At 39.9% G+C, this 23,434-nt stretch overlaps 2 protein-coding genes across 3 annotated transcripts in view; one reads left to right on the top strand and one right to left on the bottom strand.

The window, feature by feature from the left end:
* LOC142153835 (thioredoxin-like) overlaps positions 1-23,434 on the bottom strand; it is a 54,772-nt gene that overhangs the window by 11,613 nt on the left and 19,725 nt on the right. The window contains exon 2 of one of the 2 annotated variants that reach the window (XM_075210902.1): positions 1,982-2,009. In XM_075210902.1, the coding sequence (XP_075067003.1) occupies positions 1,982-2,005 (24 nt within the window). In that variant the 5' untranslated portion in view covers positions 2,006-2,009. Of the gene's footprint in view, positions 1-1,981; positions 2,114-23,434 lie in introns of those variants that run through there. The other variant, XM_075210901.1, reaches the window with a different exon arrangement.
* Positions 2,150-5,946, top strand: LOC142153819 (uncharacterized). The gene is made up of 3 exons (XM_075210900.1): positions 2,150-2,240; positions 4,345-4,788; positions 5,169-5,946. The coding sequence occupies exons 2-3, from the start codon at positions 4,572-4,574 to the stop codon at positions 5,687-5,689; spliced, it is 738 nt and encodes a 245-aa protein (XP_075067001.1). The 5' UTR covers positions 2,150-2,240; positions 4,345-4,571; the 3' UTR covers positions 5,690-5,946.

Here is a 23,434-nt window from a genome sequence, read left to right as displayed (position 1 = left end):
GAAGGCTTCCTAACCGGATTCTCCATTTTCAGCGATTAATCTCAAATAGATATTGAACATTTAGGATGAGGATTAGCAAAACCAAGAAGTGTATTCAGCCACATTAGGATAAACAGTGTGACCAACAATATTTTTGATCTCCCAGGGAGATATTTATAAATGGTTATATTTATACACACTTTATTTTACATTGTTGTGGTACGTTTACCTTCTTTATTTACATATGATGTTAAAAGGGAGGCCTAGTTCCAGTATTCACTATCCCTCGCTTAACCGAGGTATTTTCAGTTCAACTCACAAGCACAACACCAGAAAGCCCCCCCAAAAAAGAGCTTATGAACATAGGCACTGGAAAACACCTGTCAAAAGCATAGGCAAAATCTTTTATGTTATCTTCCCTTGTTCAAAGCATCCCTGCATATAATGTACCATGTACTTAATGTGTATCATCATCATTTATTTATATAGCACCACTAATTTAGCGGCGCTGTACAGAGAATATTTGTCACTCTGATCATTCCCTGCACCATTGAAACTTACAGTCTAAATTCCCTAACACATACAGCCAGGAACACAGACTAGGGTCAATTTGATAGCAGCCAATTAATCTACTAGTATGTTTTTGTAAGTGTATGAGGAAACCGGAGCCACCCGGAGGAAACCCACGCAAACACGGGGAGTACATACAAACTCCACACAAATAACACCATGGTCAGGAATTGACCTATGACCCCAGTGCTGTATTAAGATAGACCTTCCAAGAATACTGAAGAAAGTGTGGAAACTGATGCAAAGCAAAAAGTATGTATTTGTACAGGTTCATTCACTTACATTATTATTCAACTATCAGCATTAAAGCACATATACCAGGCTTAGAGAGCATGAGTTGAATGCATTATTCTAACTCCTCGTGCACGAGCATTTTGTTAAAAAAAAAAAAAAAGGAAAAATAAAATATATATGTGCATACTATATTCGGTCAATTTAATACTTCCTTCATGGAAGCCACCCAGATAGTTATCTCAATAGATAGTTAAAGCAACAGACACTCTTCATATATTAGGTGATAAACAAGTAATCTTTATTGCAATGTTTTGATACCCATAGGGTGTTTTGCCAAACATTTTTTATTACCTTCTATATGGAGAGTGCCTGTTGCTTTTGCCATTTTGTATTTGGTACCTGCTGGTAACGCATGTTTAGTGAAACACACACTTCCCTAGACACTACAAAATGCTTAGTCATTATTGACTGCCATATCATTGAAATGAGATGAATACATATACTGCAGTTTTACCTTCAATGTAAGGTATGGATTGATTACAGCTGTTAATAAAGTAACATTAAAACAGAGACCAACATAGTATTTCCTAGTAACTTTGACCACAGTACTGACCACTGTTAGTGGATTTATAATGGACAACATACAGAACTAATATTTCTGTACAGCACCTATTACTTAGAAAGTCATAAACACCTACCTCTCAGAAATCATTTTTATAATATCTAATCTATTCATCTTTAGTTAAACTGTAATCACTACTTGTCAGAATCCACCCACACAAATAATTTAAAATTCAAACTGAAATATATTAATGGCACACATATGTGTGCACAAAAAGGGTGATAAATTTGCATCCCACCTTTTGAGCCAAGGATTTTATTTTAAAAATAAATAACCCCAAAACAAATATAACTTTCAATTTAGATTTTATGAAATGATATAATGAACACTTGCACTTTAATTATACTACATCTCAGATGCTAAAATCCAAAGTACTAGAGATAGACATAACTTTCACCTGTCTAACATAACAGTAATTTACTGGAAGATTTAAAACTCAAGCTGTGTAAAATATTATGTTGTAAGATTTTAGGTCACATGCAAACACATTCATTTTCACAGGTCACAGTTCTCCATTACCCCGCTAACCTGGAGACATGAGAGATAACTGCTGTCTATAACTACTCTCCAGCTTACCATATTCTCGATATATCGGACCATTATGTAGTCTGGATCAGAGCAGACAAGAATGGAATGACAAGAACCGGCCACGGGGACAGTAAAAGGCCGAGTGTCGGGGGCGGAGTAACCGGACGGGGCGTGGCCAGAAAGTCAGGACTTGTGCATAGGAAAGGGCGAGGCGCGCATGGAATGGACGGAGGGGGAGAGCTATTGCACGGGCAGTGGTGCGTTATTCCTTCCAGCACATTGTGGGCGGCGCTGAATAGGAACAGAGGTAACTTACAGGAAATGGAGCCATTTCATGGAAAGTGCGGCGCGGTTATGGCAGTTGCGAATGGAGGAGGCGGTGCGGATAACGGTCACAAGGGAATGTACCAGGGGCGCGAACTAAGCATGTTTGACTGACATTGTAACCAGACAGTGCTGACAAGCCGCAACGTTCTATGGGTTATTTAGTGTAAATCCGCAGCGTTCTATGGGTTATTTACTGTAAATCCGCAGCGTTCTATGGGTTATTTACTGTAAAACTCAGATTATAACTTCAAAGCACTAAATTACATGTCCTAAGGCGTTGACATATTTTTTGTCTCTAATCCCATGTTTACTAAATAAATACTTTTGATACATGGTTTTGTTTTTAGTTTATATATTTTTTTTTCTTTATAGCCATACAACTTAACTTTTTATTTTATTTTTTATATATATATATATATATATATATATATATATATATATATATATATATAATATATTTCTATCTCGTTCTGTTTTATGTTGTTGAAACTCATTTGTACAAATACAATCACTGACTCCATATGATACTGATTGGATACTATGCTAGTAGCAACAATGTAATATTTCTGCTACCATTTTGTATCTTTATCTGTTTATATCCACACAAATGAACTTTAAGGGGGGATATTCAATTGTTAGCGAGTTCGCTAAAATACTCGCGCTCTAAAAATAGTACCGTTAATACGGTAATATCTCACTGGAATCCAGTGAGTAAACTACCGTATTAACGGTATTTACGCGCAGATTACCGTATTAACGGTAATATTTTTCGAGTGCGAGTATTTTAGCGAACTCGCTAACAATTGAATACCTCCCTAAGAGTTAAATGTTTTGTTTTATTCTATGGAAACCCATTGATACTAATGTGATGACTGATAATGATTGGATTCTGTTATGATTGCAGCAGTATTATATCACATTTCTGCTTGCAGTATGATTAATTCACATACTAGTTGACCCAGAGGTCAAAGTGGAAATTTATAAATGTCGGTATGGAGACTAATACCCCATTCATACTGCATGAAAAACCTGGGTTTTTGCCGAGGCAAGCCCAGACGACCTGGGTTTAGGCGCAGTATGTCTGGTGTCAGTGAAAAATCCTGGGTCTGAAAACCCGGGATTTAGACCCAGGACTTTTGGTGGGGTAATTCCCGTGTTGGCCCTGGTTAGCCTGCAGTATGAATGGTGTGACCCAGGTTTTTCAATCCGGGTCTCACAGAAAGAAGCTGATTGGGTGTCTGGGACGCTTGAGGATGACGTTATCATTATGCTGTTGCAGAAGAGTCAATAAAGAGAAGGAGAAGCATTGAGTATGTCTCATTGGATGGAAGAAGAGGTCAAAGAGTTGTTAAATATCAGAGGGGAGGAAGAGACAAAATGACAAATTACAGGAACTGTAAAGGATGCAACTGTTTATTCAAACATTGCAAAAATTGTGACACAATGGGGGGTATTCAATTGTTAGCGAGATCCGCTAAAATCCCGCGCTCGAAAAATATTACCGTTAATACGGTAATATTGCACGTAAATACCGTTAATACAGTAATTTACTCGCTGGATTTCAGCTCGCAGCTCAGGGAGCTGCGAGCTGAAATCCAGCGAGATATTACCGTATTAACGGTAATATTTTTTGAGTGCGGGATTTTAGCGGTTCTGTCTAACAATTGAATACCCCCAATGTGGAATAAAGCGCAGCTAGCAACAGAGAAAAATAAGCCCGCGCTCGGTGTATCCCACATTATATATGGTACCAACTGCTGGTACCATATATAATGTGGGATATACCGAGCACGGGCTTATTTTTCTCTGGTTTTGTTTCAAAATACAAGCCAGCCTTTGCTAGATGTAAACCTCTATACCTGGGAGGTGAGTGCATCTGATTTTAACTGCATTTTAATAGTGTTTAAAGCATATAGGTCAGTGTAGGACCTGCATATAATGAGGTACCCTTGACATTGGGATGCAGGCTTAAGTCTTTTGATCAAAATATGAACTAATACCTCATGTTTTCATTTTGCTAGACACACACAGATATGCAGTTTAAAGGATAAGTGCTGACAAATTTCTTTTTGTTTTGTATGCAGCTAGCAACAGGTTGTGAACAAATTAAAATCCCTGTGTAAACAATATGCAAAAGTCCATGATAACAACTGTCGGAAAACGGTGCTGCAAGGATGGAATGGTCGTTTTACAAACAATGCAACATGGTGTGTGAAATTCAGCACTTTCAAGTCCCAATGCACTGTCTTCATCTAGTTGCCGGGATGCTTCTACTCCTCCACCAGAAAGCAGTCAGTCTAACCAGCCCATAATGGTGACTAGCGACGAGTCAGTAGAGGAACATGCTGATTTGGAGAGGTCCAACAGTGCAGAAGACACAATCAATATGTCTGAAGATGAATTTCAAGATTCGCCCCCTTTAGCATCAGCACAGCCTGCAATAGATACGCACTCCTTGCAAGAGACACAACCCTTGTCAGCGAACCAACCTTTGCAGTCACCGCAGAGCACAGTGTTGCGTTCAAATAGTAAGTTTCTTAATTTGTAAATGTAATGAAATAAATTAAATTAATGACAGTGTAACATTAATAAACTATCAACTAGGCACAACTACAACTTTAAAACTACACAACAACTACATCTATACAACAATCTATACTACATGTTCAGAACAAGTATATCTACAAACCTACAACTGTTTCTACAAAGCTACAGCTACTAGGCTCCTAAATTAAACATGCAAACATATTAAAACATGAACACGTATATGTTGCAGCGTGAAGCTATTGCGCAGGAGGGGGGAGGCCTCAAACACATATCTGCTAACAACACTGCTATTTAATTTTGCAGCAATATTCTCTCATCCTCAGTGATCCTAATGTTTTTCCTTTCTTTTTCCCATTTCTAGTTTATAATGTTCCTACAAAAAGGAAGATACCAAATAAGATGGAAATAGCTACCAAAACCATGACTACAGTGATGTTAGACCACCTAAAGGATATGGCTATGGATGCCCAAGAGGAGGCACGTCTCCAAAGATTCATGTACAATGAGCGCAAGCTCCAGGAATCCTTTATTACCCAAATCATGGGTATGCAAGAGCATATTCGCCGTGAGAACCGTGAATGTATGATGGGTTACCTGGATCGACTCCTGCCAAGAATGCAGGGACATGAACAACCGCCATACCATGTAGAGGCACCTTACCCCATGCATAACAGAGGCCAACAAATGGTACACCCTAACTCAGGTAGTCTAATAAACACCACACATCATCAACCACAAATGGCTACACATAACCTTGCCTACCCACCTACTACCAATAATCAAGAATATCCAACTTCTGTCCATAACACTGAGTACACAGCAAGTCAACCAAATCAAGACTACCCAACTGTCGGTAATGAAATAATGTTGTGGACAATATAATTTTGTTGTCTGAGTGTAAGGCAACAATATGTATATTGTTATTTAAAGTTTAAAAATGTTTTGTGATCTAAGCAGACACTGAAAGAAAGTGTAGATTTACACTACTGTTTGTGCACATGGGTGCGTACATTTATGTTTTTTTACTATTGTTATATTTTTGCGTTTTTTTGCAAATCAGCACTTTATATAGGTACATATGAGGAAATATGTACCATTTAACAAAGAAAAAATCATTTTGAATAAAAATATTTTCTTTACTTCTCCAATATTGAGTAGAGCAGACAAGGGATGACAGATTGGCGGTGAGGGTGGGATGAATGAGTTCTGCAGAGGTATTTGTGCGTTCTAGCTCATAACTCGTAGAGTCCACAGAAAGCACTGACAGTTCAGAGTTCTGTACATTCCACTCTGATAGAAACTGCTCTTCCTGTATTTCACAAATATTGTGTAAAATACAGCAAGCAGCAACTACACCGAGCATAAGTTTGGAGTCAATGTCATTCCGCTTCAATAAACAATGCCAACGTCCTTTCAAGCGCCCAAAGGCATTTTCTACCACCATCCGAGCTGAGCTGAGGGTATGGGTGAAGCAAATTTGTTTCGTAGACAGTTGATGTTGTTGTGTGAAGCCGTTCCTCAACCATCACCGCAAAGGGTAAGCTGCATCCCCGAGGATGTGTACTGGGATCTCCACACCATTGTAATCTGGTACAGATCAAAGTTGGCCAGATCTCTGGCGTCATGGGAACATCCAGGCCAGCCAATAAATACATCCGTGAAACTGAAAATAAAATATATTTACCTTTGTTTTACAATAGACATCATAAGACACAGTCACATTAAACTAAAATATGATGCTTACCAAAAATTGTGGTCAACTACAGGCTGCAGAATGGTGAAAGGCCAGCCTTTGCGGTTGTAGTAATCGGCAGGGTTGTCTGTGGGGGCAATGATAGGGATGTGTGTCCCATTGATTGCTCCAGCACACTGTGGATATCTATGTCGCAGGAATCCAGTGATGGTGTCATCTAGTCGCTGTCCTTCAGGTAAGGAGATGAAGCGATGGTTTGCATTAGAGTGCAAACTGTGGATATCTCCACTCCAAACAAACAGGAGATTGTGTGGTATTCGCAAACCACCACAACACAATTGCTAGACTCCTACTTCGTGCAATGGTTTATTTGAAATTTGTTCACTGTTTATAAAGTGCTGGAGTGATAAGGTCCAGCACATAGTGAAATGTCCCACGTGACATACAAAAGTGTGCCATCCACTCAGGGCCGGATTAACCAAAGGGCTTTATGGGCTACAGCCCAGGGGCCTTGGGCAGCTGGGGGGCCCTAGAGATTTTAAAATGTTTTTTTTTTTTTAAAAAAAACGTTGGCTTTTTCTTCATCGGGTTGGGGGCCAGGGGCGGATTAGCCATCCATACACTGCCTCATGTGTTTTCAGTACATTTTTTTTTATTATTTGTTTTCCGGCTGCGCGAGGGATGGTGGTGGGTGATAGGCGAATCTCTCGTATTTGGTTTGACCTGAAGGGGCGGATCCGGCAGTGACGCTGTCCTGGCAGCGAATAAGGAGGCTGCCTGTGACAGAGAGGGGACTGCAGAGGCTCTCGCGTGACTTCCCTAGCTTCAGCCCAGACGGATGCCTCCTGCATCATGAAGCTGAACAGTACCAGCACAGTTAAGTAGTTAGCAAACTAATCAAAAAAGTGCGTGATAGTGACAGTGAGAGTTTGTGTTGATGTTCCCTGGCTTTTTAAAATGTTATGTTATGATATTTAATGGTCACTTTCTATATAGGGAAATAGGAAATCCATGCATAAAATAACACAAGCATAGATGCTTGGTCGGATTAGATAGATTGCAGGGTATACTGATTTTATTGTTACCCATGAACTATTTTGGTTAAACAGCTCCGACATTTTTGGAATACTGATGGTAAAGAGTAAATAGACTGGTGTGACAGCCATTTGGAGAAGTGACAACCACCACAAGGAGAGAAAAGTCAGAGGAAAAGCACAAGGATATATATATATACATACACAGTATATATATATATATATATATATATATATATATATATATTGCACTTGACCTGTTATCCAGAAATACAAGTGAGCTTTGTGAATATATTGTCTTCTGCAGGCCTTAGAGTCATGGAACACACTGGGATTGTACTTGGTTAGGGTTAGGCAGATTCATTTGAAGTTGGGGTTCATTTATTTGCAGTTTAGTGGTTCCATGGGGGAGCTTTGAGTAGGTAGGAGCATAGGGTTAGGCTAAAAGGATAGGTTAGAGTTAGGTTGTGATGAGGTAGGAGAAGGTTAGGTTTAAGATGTGGTGGAAAACTTAGGGTTAGATTGTGAGAAGGTAGACATGCCCAATACCATATTACTGGGGGGGGGGGGGGGACTGGGCATAAATTGCTTGACAAATGGGGGCCTCACAGTATGCCTAGCCCAGGGGCCTACAATGTCTTAATCCGGCCCTGCATCCACTGCTGGTCCTCAAAAGATTCCACAGTAGACCAGAAAGCTTCTCCGTGGCTGCGTTCTCTGGCACACATTGTTTGGTTAGACACAGCACTGAATCTCAATATGGAGGAAATGCTGGCCCTGAGTAAAGCTCTCCTCCTATGCAAATACAGACACTGAGTTTTCTCCCTCTGTGCCAGAAATTGCTCCTTTCTCCTCCTGAAATGACACTGAGGTAGCACAGTGTTAGCAGCTGCATCAAGCCCTCATTTGCTGTATAAACCAGCAAATAAACGCAATAAAACATGAACTCTGGGCCAGTGCCGTAACTAGACATTTTAGAGCCCTGGGTGAGACAGGGCACCGGTGCCCCCCATCTAAGTGGGAGTGACCTTTGGCAAGTGGGTGTGGCCAAACTAATGTGGGGGTGTGGCTAGCAATTTTGAATATTTTGTCACATTCCACACAAGCAAGTTTAAATAAATGTCAAGATTATTAATTAATTTTTTATTTATTTATTTGCTGTTTACTTTTCAAAATTGCATATAGCAGTCGATTATATATTGCTCACTTATTTATTAATACATGTTTGTTTGAGAGTAATATACAAATATTTTCCATTCTTCCTATTTTCAGGAGAGAGAGAGACCTTTGCTTGATGCTTTCAGCTTCTTAGCTTCTTTGTCTAAGGTACAACCTGAGGACTGAGCAACCTGTGACTTTTTGAGATTTGCCAACGCTGATTGTGTCATTGGGAGTAATAACTTCCGCAGTGGAACGCATGTGCGGTCCACTAACAGGAAATTCGGCATTTGGAAGGGCATTACTATACCATCTGCTTTGGAAAAGTAGTTTTCTGTTGTAAAAATGTGTCTGCTATGAGCTTACTTTGCTTATACATTTAGAACCACATTAAAGGATGAAATCCCACATTGTTATTTTAGTCATCAAATTTTCTTCCTCTTTAACCTGAATCATTCTTCCAGGAGGTTGTCCTACAATGCAGTGTTCTCTTTAGAACATTGCGCCACAATCTCTCTGAAGAGATTTATGTGGCTGCCGTTTGCAAAGAAAAAAGTATTTCTCTGGAGCCAGTCAGAGAAAGCTCCCCAGGATCATATGATGACAGGGTGAGATTGGGATTTTGTGCTACGAATTTCCAAAGCCTTATTGCTTACTACATCATATGTCATGTGACAGGTTGCCATGGTAATTGCATAACATTTAGCAGGCTGTAAAGGATCTTGAATTAAAACCCTAAGGAAAACTTACAACTCTGTCTTCTTACAGGTAACCAGTGATTAAAAAAAAATCAACTTAATTTTCAGAGGGAATTACAGTTTATTGGTAATACGGTGTAAATTCCATTTCTTTCTGATCGGTCATGCTAGCACAATAGAGAGATAATTCCTACCCATGGATGGACAAGTACACATTCTATAAAGGTTACTCTTGTCTCCAAATCTTAATTCCCTTAGATTTTATGACAGCCAGCAAAAACAATATGTGGCAATTTTTATAGATGGGAAACCCTGTACTGCAATGGAGAACTGGAAGTTAATAGAATTTATGGGGGAGATTCAAGTCCAAAAAATGTAGAATCAAGTGACCAATTGAATTCCCCCCTATTCAAGCAAATTCAACCATTTATTTAAATTCCAACACACTAGAAATTTCTAAAGTGAAATAACTAAAGTGGGTTAAGCATTTAGACAAAAGTAGCTCTTCGATCCAGCTGGTAAAGCATCCCAAAGGTATGACAGGACCTCCAGGCAGGGGCAGGCAGGCAGCCCGCCCCCCCCATTCCCAGGCTAAAAATTTCCAGCCAATCCCTGGAAATTGGCCCAGTTAGGTGGATTCCTTACTTGGCAATCTCTGCTATTTAAGCCCATACTATTGCTATAGCATGAGTAAAGTGTGCCTAAATGTTGGCTGAATGTGTCTGTCCTTCATTTTTATGCCAAGCAGATAGCCTGTTACACTTGATTCTACAGAGTAGGTTTATATGCTCTGTTGCCTTTAGCTCTCTCAGGAAAGTTTACTAACAGATAATCATCTATTTTGAAACTTCAAGACATTTCCAAATATATCTGCAAGAATCTTTTCTTATCCAGTGTATTCAGTTTCCTTTCTGACTATTTTCTGGGATTGGCAAAGAATGTATGCAAGACAATATACTGGGATCTGTGTAGAGATGGATACATTTGCACCAGTACATAAATCAGGAAAAAACACACAAGGAAAAGCACATTTTACATGCAGATGGACACATAATAAGATGTTTTCAGCTGCATATTGCCAGCATATATACCTAGTATGTCAGGAGTACATCAGACATACTTATCTGTCCATAGCCATAAGGAGTTAGTTTGTGGATGGCTGTTGTGGTACTGTTATACCATTCATGGTAGGTGCATCTGGAATATGTAGATAGTGGATGAGGGAGTGTGGTGGCAGTATGCAAAACCCGGGAGGATATTGCTAGTAGTTGTCAAATGTAGAAGTATAGGGAAGAAGAGGATTCCTGTGTGATAGAATTGACACTGGAGACAGAGGCATGAGAAACATGGTTGAATAGAAAGGATGGGTATAAATAACAGGTGGGTGTGAAAGAGAGAGAGTAAAGGGGTGGTAATGATCAACTGCTTGACCTACGACTATAGTATTGCATATACTCAGGTGCTATAAACTAGATAGGTGCTGATAAAGTATTTCAGGATAATGAACAGGTTAAAAGCATGAGAGATGTTTGTTTTTTTTTTAGTGTCAGGCATTTTGCTGTGGTTAATATTTGAAACACTGCTATTTGCGCACATAATGGTAGATGTGTTTAGGTAATTTGTTTATTTAATAATATACATATATTGTGACAAAGGATAGGTTTGCCACATGCCTCTAAGAGAGGAATCACCTATTCAGCTGACAATCTGCAGACCATGTTACACACAGGTATAGCAGTGCACTTACGTTTCAGAGATATACAGGTGTAAGACGTGACACAGTAAAAGTATAAAATGGAATTTAACTTACATGCTTTGAAAGTGTTTTTGCGACAGCAGGATGACAGGGTGTGTCTGCATTGAAGAGTTGCTACAGAGCATCCTCTGTAAAGGCAAGGTAGAAGTGTCACTTGTCCATCAAGCTAAGGCTGTGGGAGGAGTCTCAACTATATAAACCTGACTTGTGGCTAGTGTCTAGACAGGAGGATTATGTTTAGCCAGTGGTAGGTTACCTGGTGGCATCTTGATGGAAATGTATGCTGTCTTATTGTGATGGAACAATAAAAGCACTGTTTTCAGCAAGAAGTTGTCTGTGTCACAATATATACTATATACATTTATATTGCTTTTGCATTCAACCAAAATTAGTAGCATGACTTATGAGTGTTGATAATGTGAATGTGTTCAATTGCCTACATGTTCACTGATGAAAGTTGTTTTTGTTTTTATGTGTGCTAAGTAGTCTCCCTGCAAACAGTTAATTAGTGTAGTAATTGTTTAGCCTCGCCCAGTAGCAGCCTAATTTCAAGAGATTTCAACAAGCCTGCAAATGGCACAGCCTCTGTTAAAGCCATCTGATTGGAGTTACTATTGGAGTCTAAAGTGGAGTCAAATGATCAGTGGTCATATACTATATATACCCCACTTTCTTTACTTATTTGTACCAGAAATAGCACCACCTGCTTCCCATATGCCTCAGTAATCGCCCACACACCATCCTGTTTTATTTAACATCCAAATTACTCATGTCCACCACTCCCTGCAAGCTCCTCTTAATCATTATTATATTTCTCCTCCCCCATATTGATTGTAAGCTCTCCTGCAGACATAGCATAATGTAGATGTTTTTTAAAATGTGCACTACTTTGCTGTTTATCTGTGTGACATGCTGAACTTCAAAACTAACTACACAGCAGATTTTTGACACCTTATAAATATACAATTATATCAAAATACCATATATTTCAGTTTATGAAAGAATAGTATAAGTAGAACATTTACTGTTTGCTGCAGTACAAATGATTGAAAATAACTTCTCATTAGCAACAGGTGTCAAGAGAAGCCACAGACCACAACACAGATTTCTGACTGGCTATTTTGAAGGTTTATTATAGCAACCTGGTATAGAAATTAACATAGATTTATGGGTAGGATTTTCACTGCTTATTGGCCTTGTCGCGAGGACAGATGCCTTCTAGTTTTGTGGAGGCAGCAACGGGATGCGCTATTCTCTTCCCCTACGGTCAGTGGCTGATATCGCTGATCGCCCTATGAAATTGAACTGCCTACATAAGGCAGAATTTGGCATCCAGTCACTTGCCAGAGAGTTGGATCACTTGTGGTTCCTGCTCTAGCATGCTCATGCATATTACTGCTGATCCCTTGTTTTGACCTCTGCTGTTCCTAACTATTCTTTCGGCATCTGAATTGGCTTTATTGGATTATCTGGTTCTGACCTCTGCTTCCTGACTATCCATCCTCAATTCCATTCTGTTTTTTGTATGCGGGAGTCCCTGGTGAATACCAGGGGTGTGTTAGACTCCACGCCTACTTGCTGAGTTGTGCCAACTGCTGGTAGACAGTCTCCCATCAAATTCCTAGCGAGTTTGTGAGACCTACCCTTGCTCAAGACATAGGTTAACACTGTTTACAAATGAATTGCACATGAACTTCAGAGCATGAGGTAAAACTATAACATAAAGTCTGCGGAATATTATCTTGCAAGGTGATGACGGAAATCTTGTTTTTTAATTGACTTGCCACCTTGGTCTACTAATGATTACTGGGGGGTTTTGCCTAATAAGCATGTATCTTGTATGATGCCATAGTTTGGGAAGTGCTTCAATAAACAATTTGTGGATGACTTGTTTTTTAGGCAAATACAGCACAATAATCACTCTACAAAATACTACTGAATCACAAAACAAATCCATTAACTCTATAACAGGTACAATATTTGATCTGGAAAACCAACACAAAAAGTTCATAGACTTCTCAGAACACACAAAAGGTACAGAGGATTTCCTCAGCATAGAAATAATACACTCAATAGCCCTACAACTTAAAGCTCAGTGAAAATTGAGTAAGCACATCAAATAGGACCAGAGAGAAAGAGCTAGGGCTGATCGTCCTAGATGGGTAATTGCAAAGTTTCTATATTTCCAAGAAAAATATACTAAGAGCTTTCTGTAAAACTCGATCTCTAATAATCAGAGATAGCAAATTCTTGATGTCATGCCAATTTGTATATAGCTAAATGAATCGTACAGCTACAGCATATCTCAAAGTCTATAACCTAGACAAAAAGACACTAACAAGTCACTAGTGCAGGAATGATTCCCAAATCCCTCAAAACAACTGTGATGTGGGTTTGCTTAGAAATAATTATATAAGTGAAAATAATAAGTAATGATATAAATAATAAATAAGTACTGGTGGAAATAGTATTAGAAAATGTTAAAAATTGTGGACTTCCAGGATGGAGGTAGCAGCAGTGATCTGTGTCAACAGGCTCACTTGAGAGGAGAGAGTGTCACCGCTCAGACCTGCTGATCAGACAGGTGCTTACTTACCTCTCTCTACTCGACTGCTCTCCTCTGACGAAAGCTGTTGTCTCCAATGCAGTCACCATCTTGCCGTCTTCTGTGCATGTGCAGACCCTGCGTTTCCATTAATTCAGATTCCGGACATCAATCAGCTGTAGAGCCACTATAAAAGGCACCTCCTGCATTACATGAGTGCCAGATCTTCAGGTCTCTCCTTGTTAGATGTGTTTCTGACCTGGCTCCTGTTTCTTTTGTTTCCCTGTTGTTCAGTCTCCAATGCCTCATTGCTTGTTCAGTCCCTAGCTCCACAGCACCTCCTTAACAGCCGCTGCTGCAGAACATCTTATCCACTATGCACACAAATATCAACTTTAAATTTCAGTGTACAAATAAGCTATCAAGTATTTTTGTGCTACATGAAAAAACAGACAGTATTCATCATCATCATTAACATTTATATAGCGCCATCAAATTCCATAGTGCTTTACAATTGGGAACAAACATTGATAAAACAATACTGGGTAATACATACAGACAGAGAGGTAAGAGAACCCTGCTCGCAAGCTTACAATCAATGGGACAATGGGAGTTTGAAACACAAGGGCATGTGCTACATCATATTGCACACTGGACCAGCTAGAATGTAAAGATAAAAGTATTGAGTGGGATGTGTGTGTTGCAAGATGGCGGTTGAGGAATAGCATAACCTTGTCTGAAGAGGTGGGTTTTCAGAGAACGCTTAAATGTATGAAGACTAGAGGAAAGTCTTACTGTGCAAGGGAGGGAATTTCACAAAGTGGGTGCAGATCGAAAAAGTCCTGTAACCGAGAATGGAAGGATGTGATGAGAGTGGAAGAGAGACGCAGATCTTGTGCAGAACGGAGGTGTCGAGTTGGGAGATATTTTGAGACAAGTGAGGAAATGTATGTTGGTGGAATTTTGTTGATGTATGTTAGTAAAAGAATTTTATATTGGATTCGTTGAAATACAGGCAACCAATGTAGAAACTGACAGAGTGCCTCAGCAGAGGAAGAAGGGTTTGCAAAATAAATCAATCTAGCTGCTGCATGCAAAATAAATTGTAGGGGTTCAAGTCTGACTTTGGGAAGACCAGTAAGGAGGGAATTGCAATAGTCGATGCGGGAGATGATGAGAACATGAATTAAGGATTTTGCAGTGTCTTGTGTCAGATATGTGTGTATTCTGGTAATGTCCTTTAGATGTATGTAACATGATTTAGATATAGAGTTGATATGGGGAATAAACAATAGTTGTAAGTCAAGGATTACACCTAGACAGCGAGATTGCTGGGTGGGATTTATGGTCATGTTATCAACAGAAATAGAAATGTCAGGCAAGAAGCTTTTGTTTTCTCGGTGGGAATATTATTAATTCAGTTATTGAAAGATTTTGGCAAGGTAAGTCCTGGAAAAAATAAGGATGAGAAAACACTAGAAAAAGAAAAAAAAACAAACTGTTGCTCCATGATGGTGGAGTAGACCTTATAAAATCCTTGGCTCAGATGTTTTTGACTGTGATATTGTGGTACCCTAAAGCCCTGTTGAACAGCACAGAGGAAGTGCATAAACACTTTTAAAATGCAGAGCTACAAGGAGTTAATTGTGCTCCTGAAAACTTGTGCCCAGGAGTGATTGACAGGAGGAGGATGAAGGCCCTGATTGGCTGGGGGAGTAACAGGAAGAGGATGTGCAGAAAGGAGGGGAGAGAGAGAGCAGCATGTTAGAAGGAACAAGGAAGAGGATGTGCAGCCGAGCAGAGAGAAGATAAGCTGCTGCCAGAACTGTGACATTGCCAGCAAAGCGGACGGAGAACAGCTGGGGACACGCAGCGGGGCGCCAAAGACAGTCTCCACTAACTGCAGAACCGTCTCAAGGTAAAACCCTAGCCTGCAGTGTACTGCACACACTCCAGTGTCAGAGGGAAGAGTGATGAGAGAATTTATCCAAAACTGACATTGCATTCTTGTACAAGGAAGGATTGTGAGAGCTTTTCCCCCAGATCATACCTTTACACAGGCTGCAGGGAACAATTAAGACGGTCGTTTCAGCTATATATTGTGTGTGTGCTAATATCGGGACATTATACCCTGTTGCAGAGCACATGTGCTGATAGAGATTCATTGACTGTTGAGAGAACAGCGCCATCTTGTGGCTGAAATGAGCAACAGCCCTGCTTTCTACTGTAATACTTAACCCTTGATGGAAACCTCTGCAGGACATTGGAACACTACCAAATTCCTGTGCACAGGTCAGCCCAGGACTGAGTGGAAAATATGGTAACGTTACCAGGGATAATATTGGTGCACCAAATGTTGAGATGGATGTTAATGTTATGTGATTTACCTAAGAATTGATTTATTAATATTGAAGGTGTGACATTCAGTGTTAGTGGTACCACTGCAATTCAAGTTAACTCAGCAGTAGATGCTAAAAGTGGGGCACCTGACCCATAGGGAATAGCACGGTACCCCAAACACCTGAATAAGAAGTAGCCCTCTAGTGGGCGCGGTAGTGACCGTAATAGTCTTGATGGGTTATTATTGATGGTTTTTGCATCATCACTAGTCAGATATTGTTAATGTGAAAGTAGTAACTGTGATTACCAGTGTGCCTTATTAGACAATGTGTATTGAAGATGTCATCGTTATTCTGCCTTATACTCACCAGGTGTATGTTATATGTTAAATGCTATTGTGCTCTATGCTGATCAGACGCATTATTTTGTCATTACTATTGAGCTGAAGGGGTCAGTGGCGCGGTGTCTTACCGAAACTATCCTTACCGCTTTCTCAATAAACCAAAGTTGTTTGACCAATCCTTGTCCCTTTCATTGAAGTATTTATCTCCTGACCACCGGGTATCCGAACAAAAAAGAACCTGACTCGTGTCTGGAGGACAAGGTAAGGGAAGGATTCCCATCAGTACTCGACCACCACAATATTAAGTCTCACGAAACAGATTCACGAGTGACGGGGCTGTAGTGTCAGCCTGGACCTTGTCTTGAACCTTTTGCGGATTATGAAGATACTGGGTGTATCTGGCCCAATGCTACCCACTTCACGCTGGCTGGTCACCCACGGGTGCCTTCCTATGCCAGGGAAGTCTACCCAGTACCTTCTAGGATTCATATGGTCACTCAAGCAAAATGCAGTTATAAAAATAACAGTATATTTATTGTCATACAAACAACACTAGAATATTATGTACACACAATAAATGTCAGGCAGATTTACCACATTATCTGTCCCTTACCCCAATAGCTTAAGGAATTATAGTCACCTGCTGTCCAGACTTCACGACCCATGGATCCCTCTCAGCTGCATACATAGAAATAGTTAGAAAATGACAATTCAAAACTAGATGCACCTTCATGAATGAAATCCCAGGGTGAACACCCTTCCTCCCTGGAGTCGTTCGTTATATCCCAGGTCTAATTTACACAGTCTTTTTTCTTCATGGGCAAACCCCTGGGTCTATTCTTCTTAACCATTGGTCAGTGCAGGACTAGGGGGTTTGGACAGGGCAGTGAAGATGAGCTGTCCATTCACAGAAGCCCCCTGCTGGGATGCAGACAGAACGTCTGGACTAGTCCTAAGGAGAACAATTGATGCTAATTGGCTTCCCCTACTTCCAAGGATAAAGTAGCAGTGAGCCACTCCTAAAATTAACCCCTTACACTACTTTGTGATGTCACAGGGTCCCAAGCTGTTCCATGCTTCCTGTAGAGGAAGGAGGGGGGAGAATGACTGCAGCTCCCGCCCTCTCACCTGTATTGTGGACACCACCTGATCTTTACCCATAACCCTCCTGGCTTCAGTTTAAGGACAATGAATAACATTACTGCAAGTCATCAATATATAACATAGTAACATAGTAACATAGTTGATGAGGTTGAAAAAAGACACCAGTCCATCAAGTTCAACCTATTTTGGATCTCCTGCGATCCTGCACTTATATTTGAAATTAATCCAGAGTATGCAACCGCCCATCTGTTTCAATTTTGAAAATCCCCCCAGACTCAATATTGCAATCCAATTTTTACCCTATATCCACTACTATCCTTTATTTTAAATTAACGGTCGTATCCCTGGATACACCTTTCCGCTAAAAATTTGTCTAACCCTTTCTTAAACATATCTACTGAATCTGCCATTACAACCTTCCCTGGCAATGAATTCCATATCTTGACTGCCCTTACTGTAAAGAACCCCTTCCTTTGCTGGTTGTGAAATTTCCTCTCCTCTAACCTTAGGGGATGACCACGTGTCCTGTGTATGGTCCTTGGGGTAAAAAGTTCCCATGAAAGCTCTCTGTATTGACCCCTAATGTATTTGTACATAGTAATCATATCTCCCCTTAGACGCCTCTTTTCTAAAGTAAACATGCCTAAACTGGCTAACCTTTCCTCATAACTTAATGACTCCATACCCTTTATCAATTTTGTCGCCCTTCTCTGAACCCTTTCTAGTTCCAAATTATCTTTTTTATAGAGTGGTGTCCAGAACTGTACTGCATATTCAAGATGAGGTCTTACCAATGATTTATACAGTGGCAAAATTACACTGTCTTCCCTTGCATCTATGCCCCTTTTTATGCATGCCAATACTTTGTTTGCCCTTGCAGCTGCTGCTTGACATTGAGCACTATTGCTAAGTCTAATGTCTACGAGCACTCCCAAATCCTTTTCCATTATAGATTCTCCCAAATTAATTCCATTTAATTTATAGATTGCGTTCTTGTTTTTGATCCCTGAATGCATAACCTTACATTTATCTGTGTTAAACCTCATATTCCATTTAGCCGCCCAATCCTCCAGTTTATTTAAGTCCCTCTGTAGAGAAGCTACATCTTGCTCTGATTTTATTACCTTACAGAGTTTAGTGTCATCTGCAAAAATAGAAACTTTACTCTCTAAACCATCACCAAGGTCATTAATAAATATATTAAAAAGGAGTGGTCCCAGCACGGAACCTTGAGGAACTCCACTTAAGACCTTTGACCAATTAGAAAATGTTCCATTTATCACAACTCTCTGTTCCCTATTCTCTAACCAGTTTTCGATCCAAGTACAAATTTTGATTTCTAGACCCAGTTCCCTTATTTTGTAAATCAACCTCTTGTGTGGCACTGTATCAAAGGCCTTTGCAAAATCTAAGTAGACCACATCTACTGTCCTGCCCTGGTCTAAGTTCCCACTAACTTCCTCGTAGAAACTAATTAGATTAGTTTGACATGACCTATCCCTCACAAATCCATGTTGATTCCCACTAATAATTTTATTGCGTACCAAGTAATCCTGAATACTGTCCCTTAAAATATCTTCCAGTAGTTTCCCCACTATTGATGTCAGGCTTACAGGTCTATAATTCTCTGGTTGTGATCTCGTCCCCTTTTTAAACAACGGCACCACATCTGCTATTCGCCAATCCCTTGGTACTGAGCCTGATGAGATTGAATCTCTGAAAATTAAGAATAGTGGTCTAGCTATTTCCGAGTTTAATTCCATAAGGACCCTTGGGTGTATGCCATCTGGACCTGGAGCTTTATTTATCTTAATATTCTTCAGTCGCCTTTGGACTTCTTCCTCTGACAACCAAGTATTAATTAATGGCATGGTTTAATTTCCATTTTTATGTATTACTCCTGCCATTTGTTCCTCTCTGGTACATACTGAAGAAAAGAACGTGTTTAATATCTCTGCTTTTTCCTTAGTATCATTTATCAATTCACCCATCTCACTTCTTAGGGGTCCTATATTATCTTTTTTAATCCTTTTGCCATTTATATACTTAAAAAACTTTTTGGGGTTTGTCTTACTTTCTTTTGCAACGTGCCTTTCATTTTCTAATTTAGCCAATCTAATTTCCTTTTTGCATGTTTTATTACATTCCTTGTACCTATGGAAGGACTCCTCTGACCCTTCAGACTTAAACAATTTAAATGCACGCTTCTTCCTTTGCATTTCTTCCCTTACCTTTTTATTTAGCCACATTGGTTTAGACTTAATTCTTTTACATTTATTTCCCATAGGAATGAACTTATAGGTGTATGTTTCCAACAACATTTTAAAAACAGCCCACATTTCTTGCGTATTTTTTCCTTCAAAGGCTTTGTCCCAGTCTATGCTCTTTATAGACTCCTTTAGCATATTAAAATTTGCCTTTTTAAAGTTTAAAGTCCTAGTTGATCCCTTATACTGTTGTTTCTGGAAACTAATGTCAAATGAGACCATATTATGATCACTGTTTCCCAAGTGCTCCTTTACTTGAATATTTGATATTACGTCTACATTGTTTGTTATTACTAGGTCCAGTATAGTCCGGTTCCTAGTTGGTTCCTCAACTAATTGGGACATGTAATGGTCTTTTAGCGTGCTCAGAAACCTATTTCCCCTAGCTGTACCGCAGGTCTCAGTACTCCAATCAATGTCCGGATAATTAAAATCCCCCATAATTAAAATTTGACCTAGTTGTGTAGCCTTTTCAATTTGCTGTAGAAGTTGGGCTTCCTCAATCGTACTAATATCTGGCGGTTTATAGCATATCCCTATCAGAAACTTCTCTGAACTTTTTCCTCCGCTGGATATTTCCACCCACAATGCCTCTATATTATCACCAATATTCTCGTATATAACTTTCTGAATACTTGGTTTTAATTCTGGCTTAATATAAAGACATACTCCTCCTCCTTTTTTATTTACCCTATCCCTCCTGAAGAGAGAATAGCCTTCCAAGTTGACTGCCCAGTCATGTGTATCATCCCACCAGGTCTCAGTAATACCTATAATATCATACTGCTCATTCATTGCTACTAGTTCTAACTCCCCCATTTTACCTGTCAGGCTTCTTGCATTTGCAAGCATACACGTAAGTCTATTGCCTCCCTTAGGTATTTCTTTTTGCTTTAAAAAGGGCCGCTCCTTATCGGCTATGCTTCCCTTTCCCCCCTCTCCACCCCCTTTACTCTTGTTAAATTCCTCCTTACTACTCTCAATGTCTATCCCATAAATACTTGCTTGCCCCTATAATACACAATATATATATTTACATTGAACTACAATGTCCCCTTAACCACATGTAATTGGACAATGCAGTTGTAGTCTGGTGAGCAGGGGAACAAAAGAAGGGCTATAAAAAGTATTTGCTATAATCCACATTATGTGACAAACGAGAAACAGAATGATTAGCGTATCACATTCGTTTCGTCACACGGATTGTTGACTTTTCTGAAGTGGGTGGAATCGATCCATGTGTGTCTTTCAGAGATGTAGTGCTGGTCATCAACACTTGGTATGGCACTTCCCACCTGTTGTTAAACAACCTGAGCGTAAAAAATTGCGGATTAAGACATATTTCCCAGGTTCAAGATCATGACAGTAAGTGTCTGGCATATCAGGAGTCAGCATTTTGAGGTACTTTGTTGTTCTCTCAACTGTTTGCTCATTTTTATAAGGTATTGAGCAGTCACTTCATTGATGCATTTTGAATGATCTTGTGGATCTACCATCAAGTGAGGTTCTGAAGCTGTGGATAACTAGTGGCAAAGCTTCCAGCCACGCCAATCCAGTTTCAGCCATCACCATACTTAATTTGTTCTTGATAGTACCATTTATCCTTTCTACTTTCCCGCTGCCTGGTGGCTTATAGGGTGTGTGTAACTTGCTATCAATACCCACGAGCTAGCACATAATCTGAAAGACATCCCCACTAAAATGTAGACCCCGATCACTTTAAGAGATTTTGGAAATACCAAACAAATTACTGAATGATTTTCTTAGATAAGCAGCTGGATAAGCCTCTACCCAGTTAGAAAAATCATTGATACATACTAATACATACTTGAGATTCCGGCAGGGTGGTAATTGGATGAGGTTGATTTGTATGACCTGGAAAGGTCCACTTGTAAGAGGAATGTGGGATGGCTATTTTGGTATTGTTTTTATCGTACTCTTTCCCATCAAGTAAAATAAGACATTGCTCTCTTACTGGACTGTGAAGAGAAGCCCAGTGCACACCAATATGCTCTTACCAATTTGCACATTCCCTCCTTACCCAGGTGAGTCAGACCATGTGCTGCCTCTGCTAAGCTTGGAAGATATGCCTTGGGAGCCACTGGTCTACCTTCTCCATCTATCCAAATTCCAGAGGACTCTTGGCCACATCCCTTTGACTTCCAGACAGCCTTCTTCTGTAGGGGACACAAATCCTGCATTTCTATTAATTTCTGTACACTGAGAGCTTCACAAGTCATTCATTTGTTTTTATGAGTGAGCTTGCTGCTCTTTTAGTGGCCTCGTCTGCTCTGTTATTACCAAGTGATATGGGGTCCCTGTCATATGTGTGTGCTTCACACTTGATGATGGCTACTTCCTTCGTTATTTGTATGGCTGTCAGAAGTTTTTTTATGTGCTGTGAGTGCGGTGAGTGCTGTGAGACTGTTATAAAGTTCCGAAAAATCCAGAGGTCCCCAAAGTCGTGTATTACCCCAAAGGCATACCTAGAGTCAGTGTATATATTAACTCATTTACCCTCTGCCAACTTACATGCTCTTCTCAATGCTATGAGTCCAGCTATCTGTGCTGAATGAGGTGAGCCAAGGTGTTCAGCTTCTATCACACCTTCGTCATCTACAACATCATGAACAGTACATAATTCTCCTGTGTCCGTCTGTCTATGACAACTCCCATTAGTATAAACCTTAAAATCTACATTTTCTAAAAGGGTGTCATGAATGTCTTGCAGTAAAGGTCTGTTTCAAATTTTTCATACAATCATGCCAAATTCTCCTTCAGCTAGAGTCTCCTCTCCTTTCACCTTTGTGGATCTTGAGGCACATATGGTAGATATGTAGCTGGATTTAGTGTATTACACCTTTTAATTTATCTTATCAGCATCTACCATAATTTGCCCTTGTTGCAGTCACCACTTCAAAGACACACTGAGAAGGAATTTCACTGCTCGTGTGATGGAAACTGCTCGTCACTTATAAGACATCAAGGAGGAAGTCTCTGAGGAAATGTGATTAATTTAAGGATTGAGGATGTGGCTATCTAGGAATCCTTTTACATCTCAATTCAGCAGTGCATCAGCAGGCACCCTCTAGGTGCACACCAGATGGACGAGACCACAGCCATATCCTTCTGTGTAGAAGCAGGTAGGATCTCACTGTTTGCGCAACCAAAAGCCATAATTCCTAGGCTGCAGCCTAGTCAGCCCATTGGTTAATCAGGAGCTGTTGCCATCTTGCTTTTAAACCTAGGCACTTTGACACATAGTTCGTAAATGAAGCCCTTATTTTTGTTAATGGAACTACCTGTTGTAATTGATTAGATACACTCTCTTGTAGAGTGAATCTAACACATTAGATTTCATTTGCTGGTCTGTTTGCATACACACTTGCATAGCTTCAAATAACATAAGCAAAAACAACTGCATCACCTGTAATCTGCATAACACAAATGAGAAAATTGATTACCTGATCCTTTTCTGAAATTTTAAATGCCTCACTTCAAGACTAGAGACACCATTTTGTTACTGAAATCTACATTATAATATTAGTTTAGCCCTCTATAAATTAAGAACTGCAGGAGTGTTGACTGGTTCACAAGAGACCCAGGGAACTGCTGGCTACCAAATTGGACACTCCAGGCCAACATTTTCCACCACAAATTTGTGCTTCATTTAATCTGACAGCCTCTAG

Source organism: Mixophyes fleayi, chromosome 1 (genome assembly GCF_038048845.1).
Source record: "Mixophyes fleayi isolate aMixFle1 chromosome 1, aMixFle1.hap1, whole genome shotgun sequence".
NCBI lineage: Eukaryota > Metazoa > Chordata > Amphibia > Anura > Limnodynastidae > Mixophyes > Mixophyes fleayi.
This window is presented reverse-complemented; position numbering and strand designations above follow the sequence as displayed.

Excerpts from the sequence above, each read along its gene's own strand:
- LOC142153819 (XM_075210900.1), top strand. The coding sequence starts at position 4,572 with ATGGTGACTAGCGACGAGTCAGTAGAGGAACATGCTGATTTGGAGAGG. Across the intron at positions 4,789-5,168 it reads CACAGTGTTGCGTTCAAATA|TTTATAATGTTCCTACAAAA; the intron begins GTAAGTTTCTTA and ends TCCCATTTCTAG.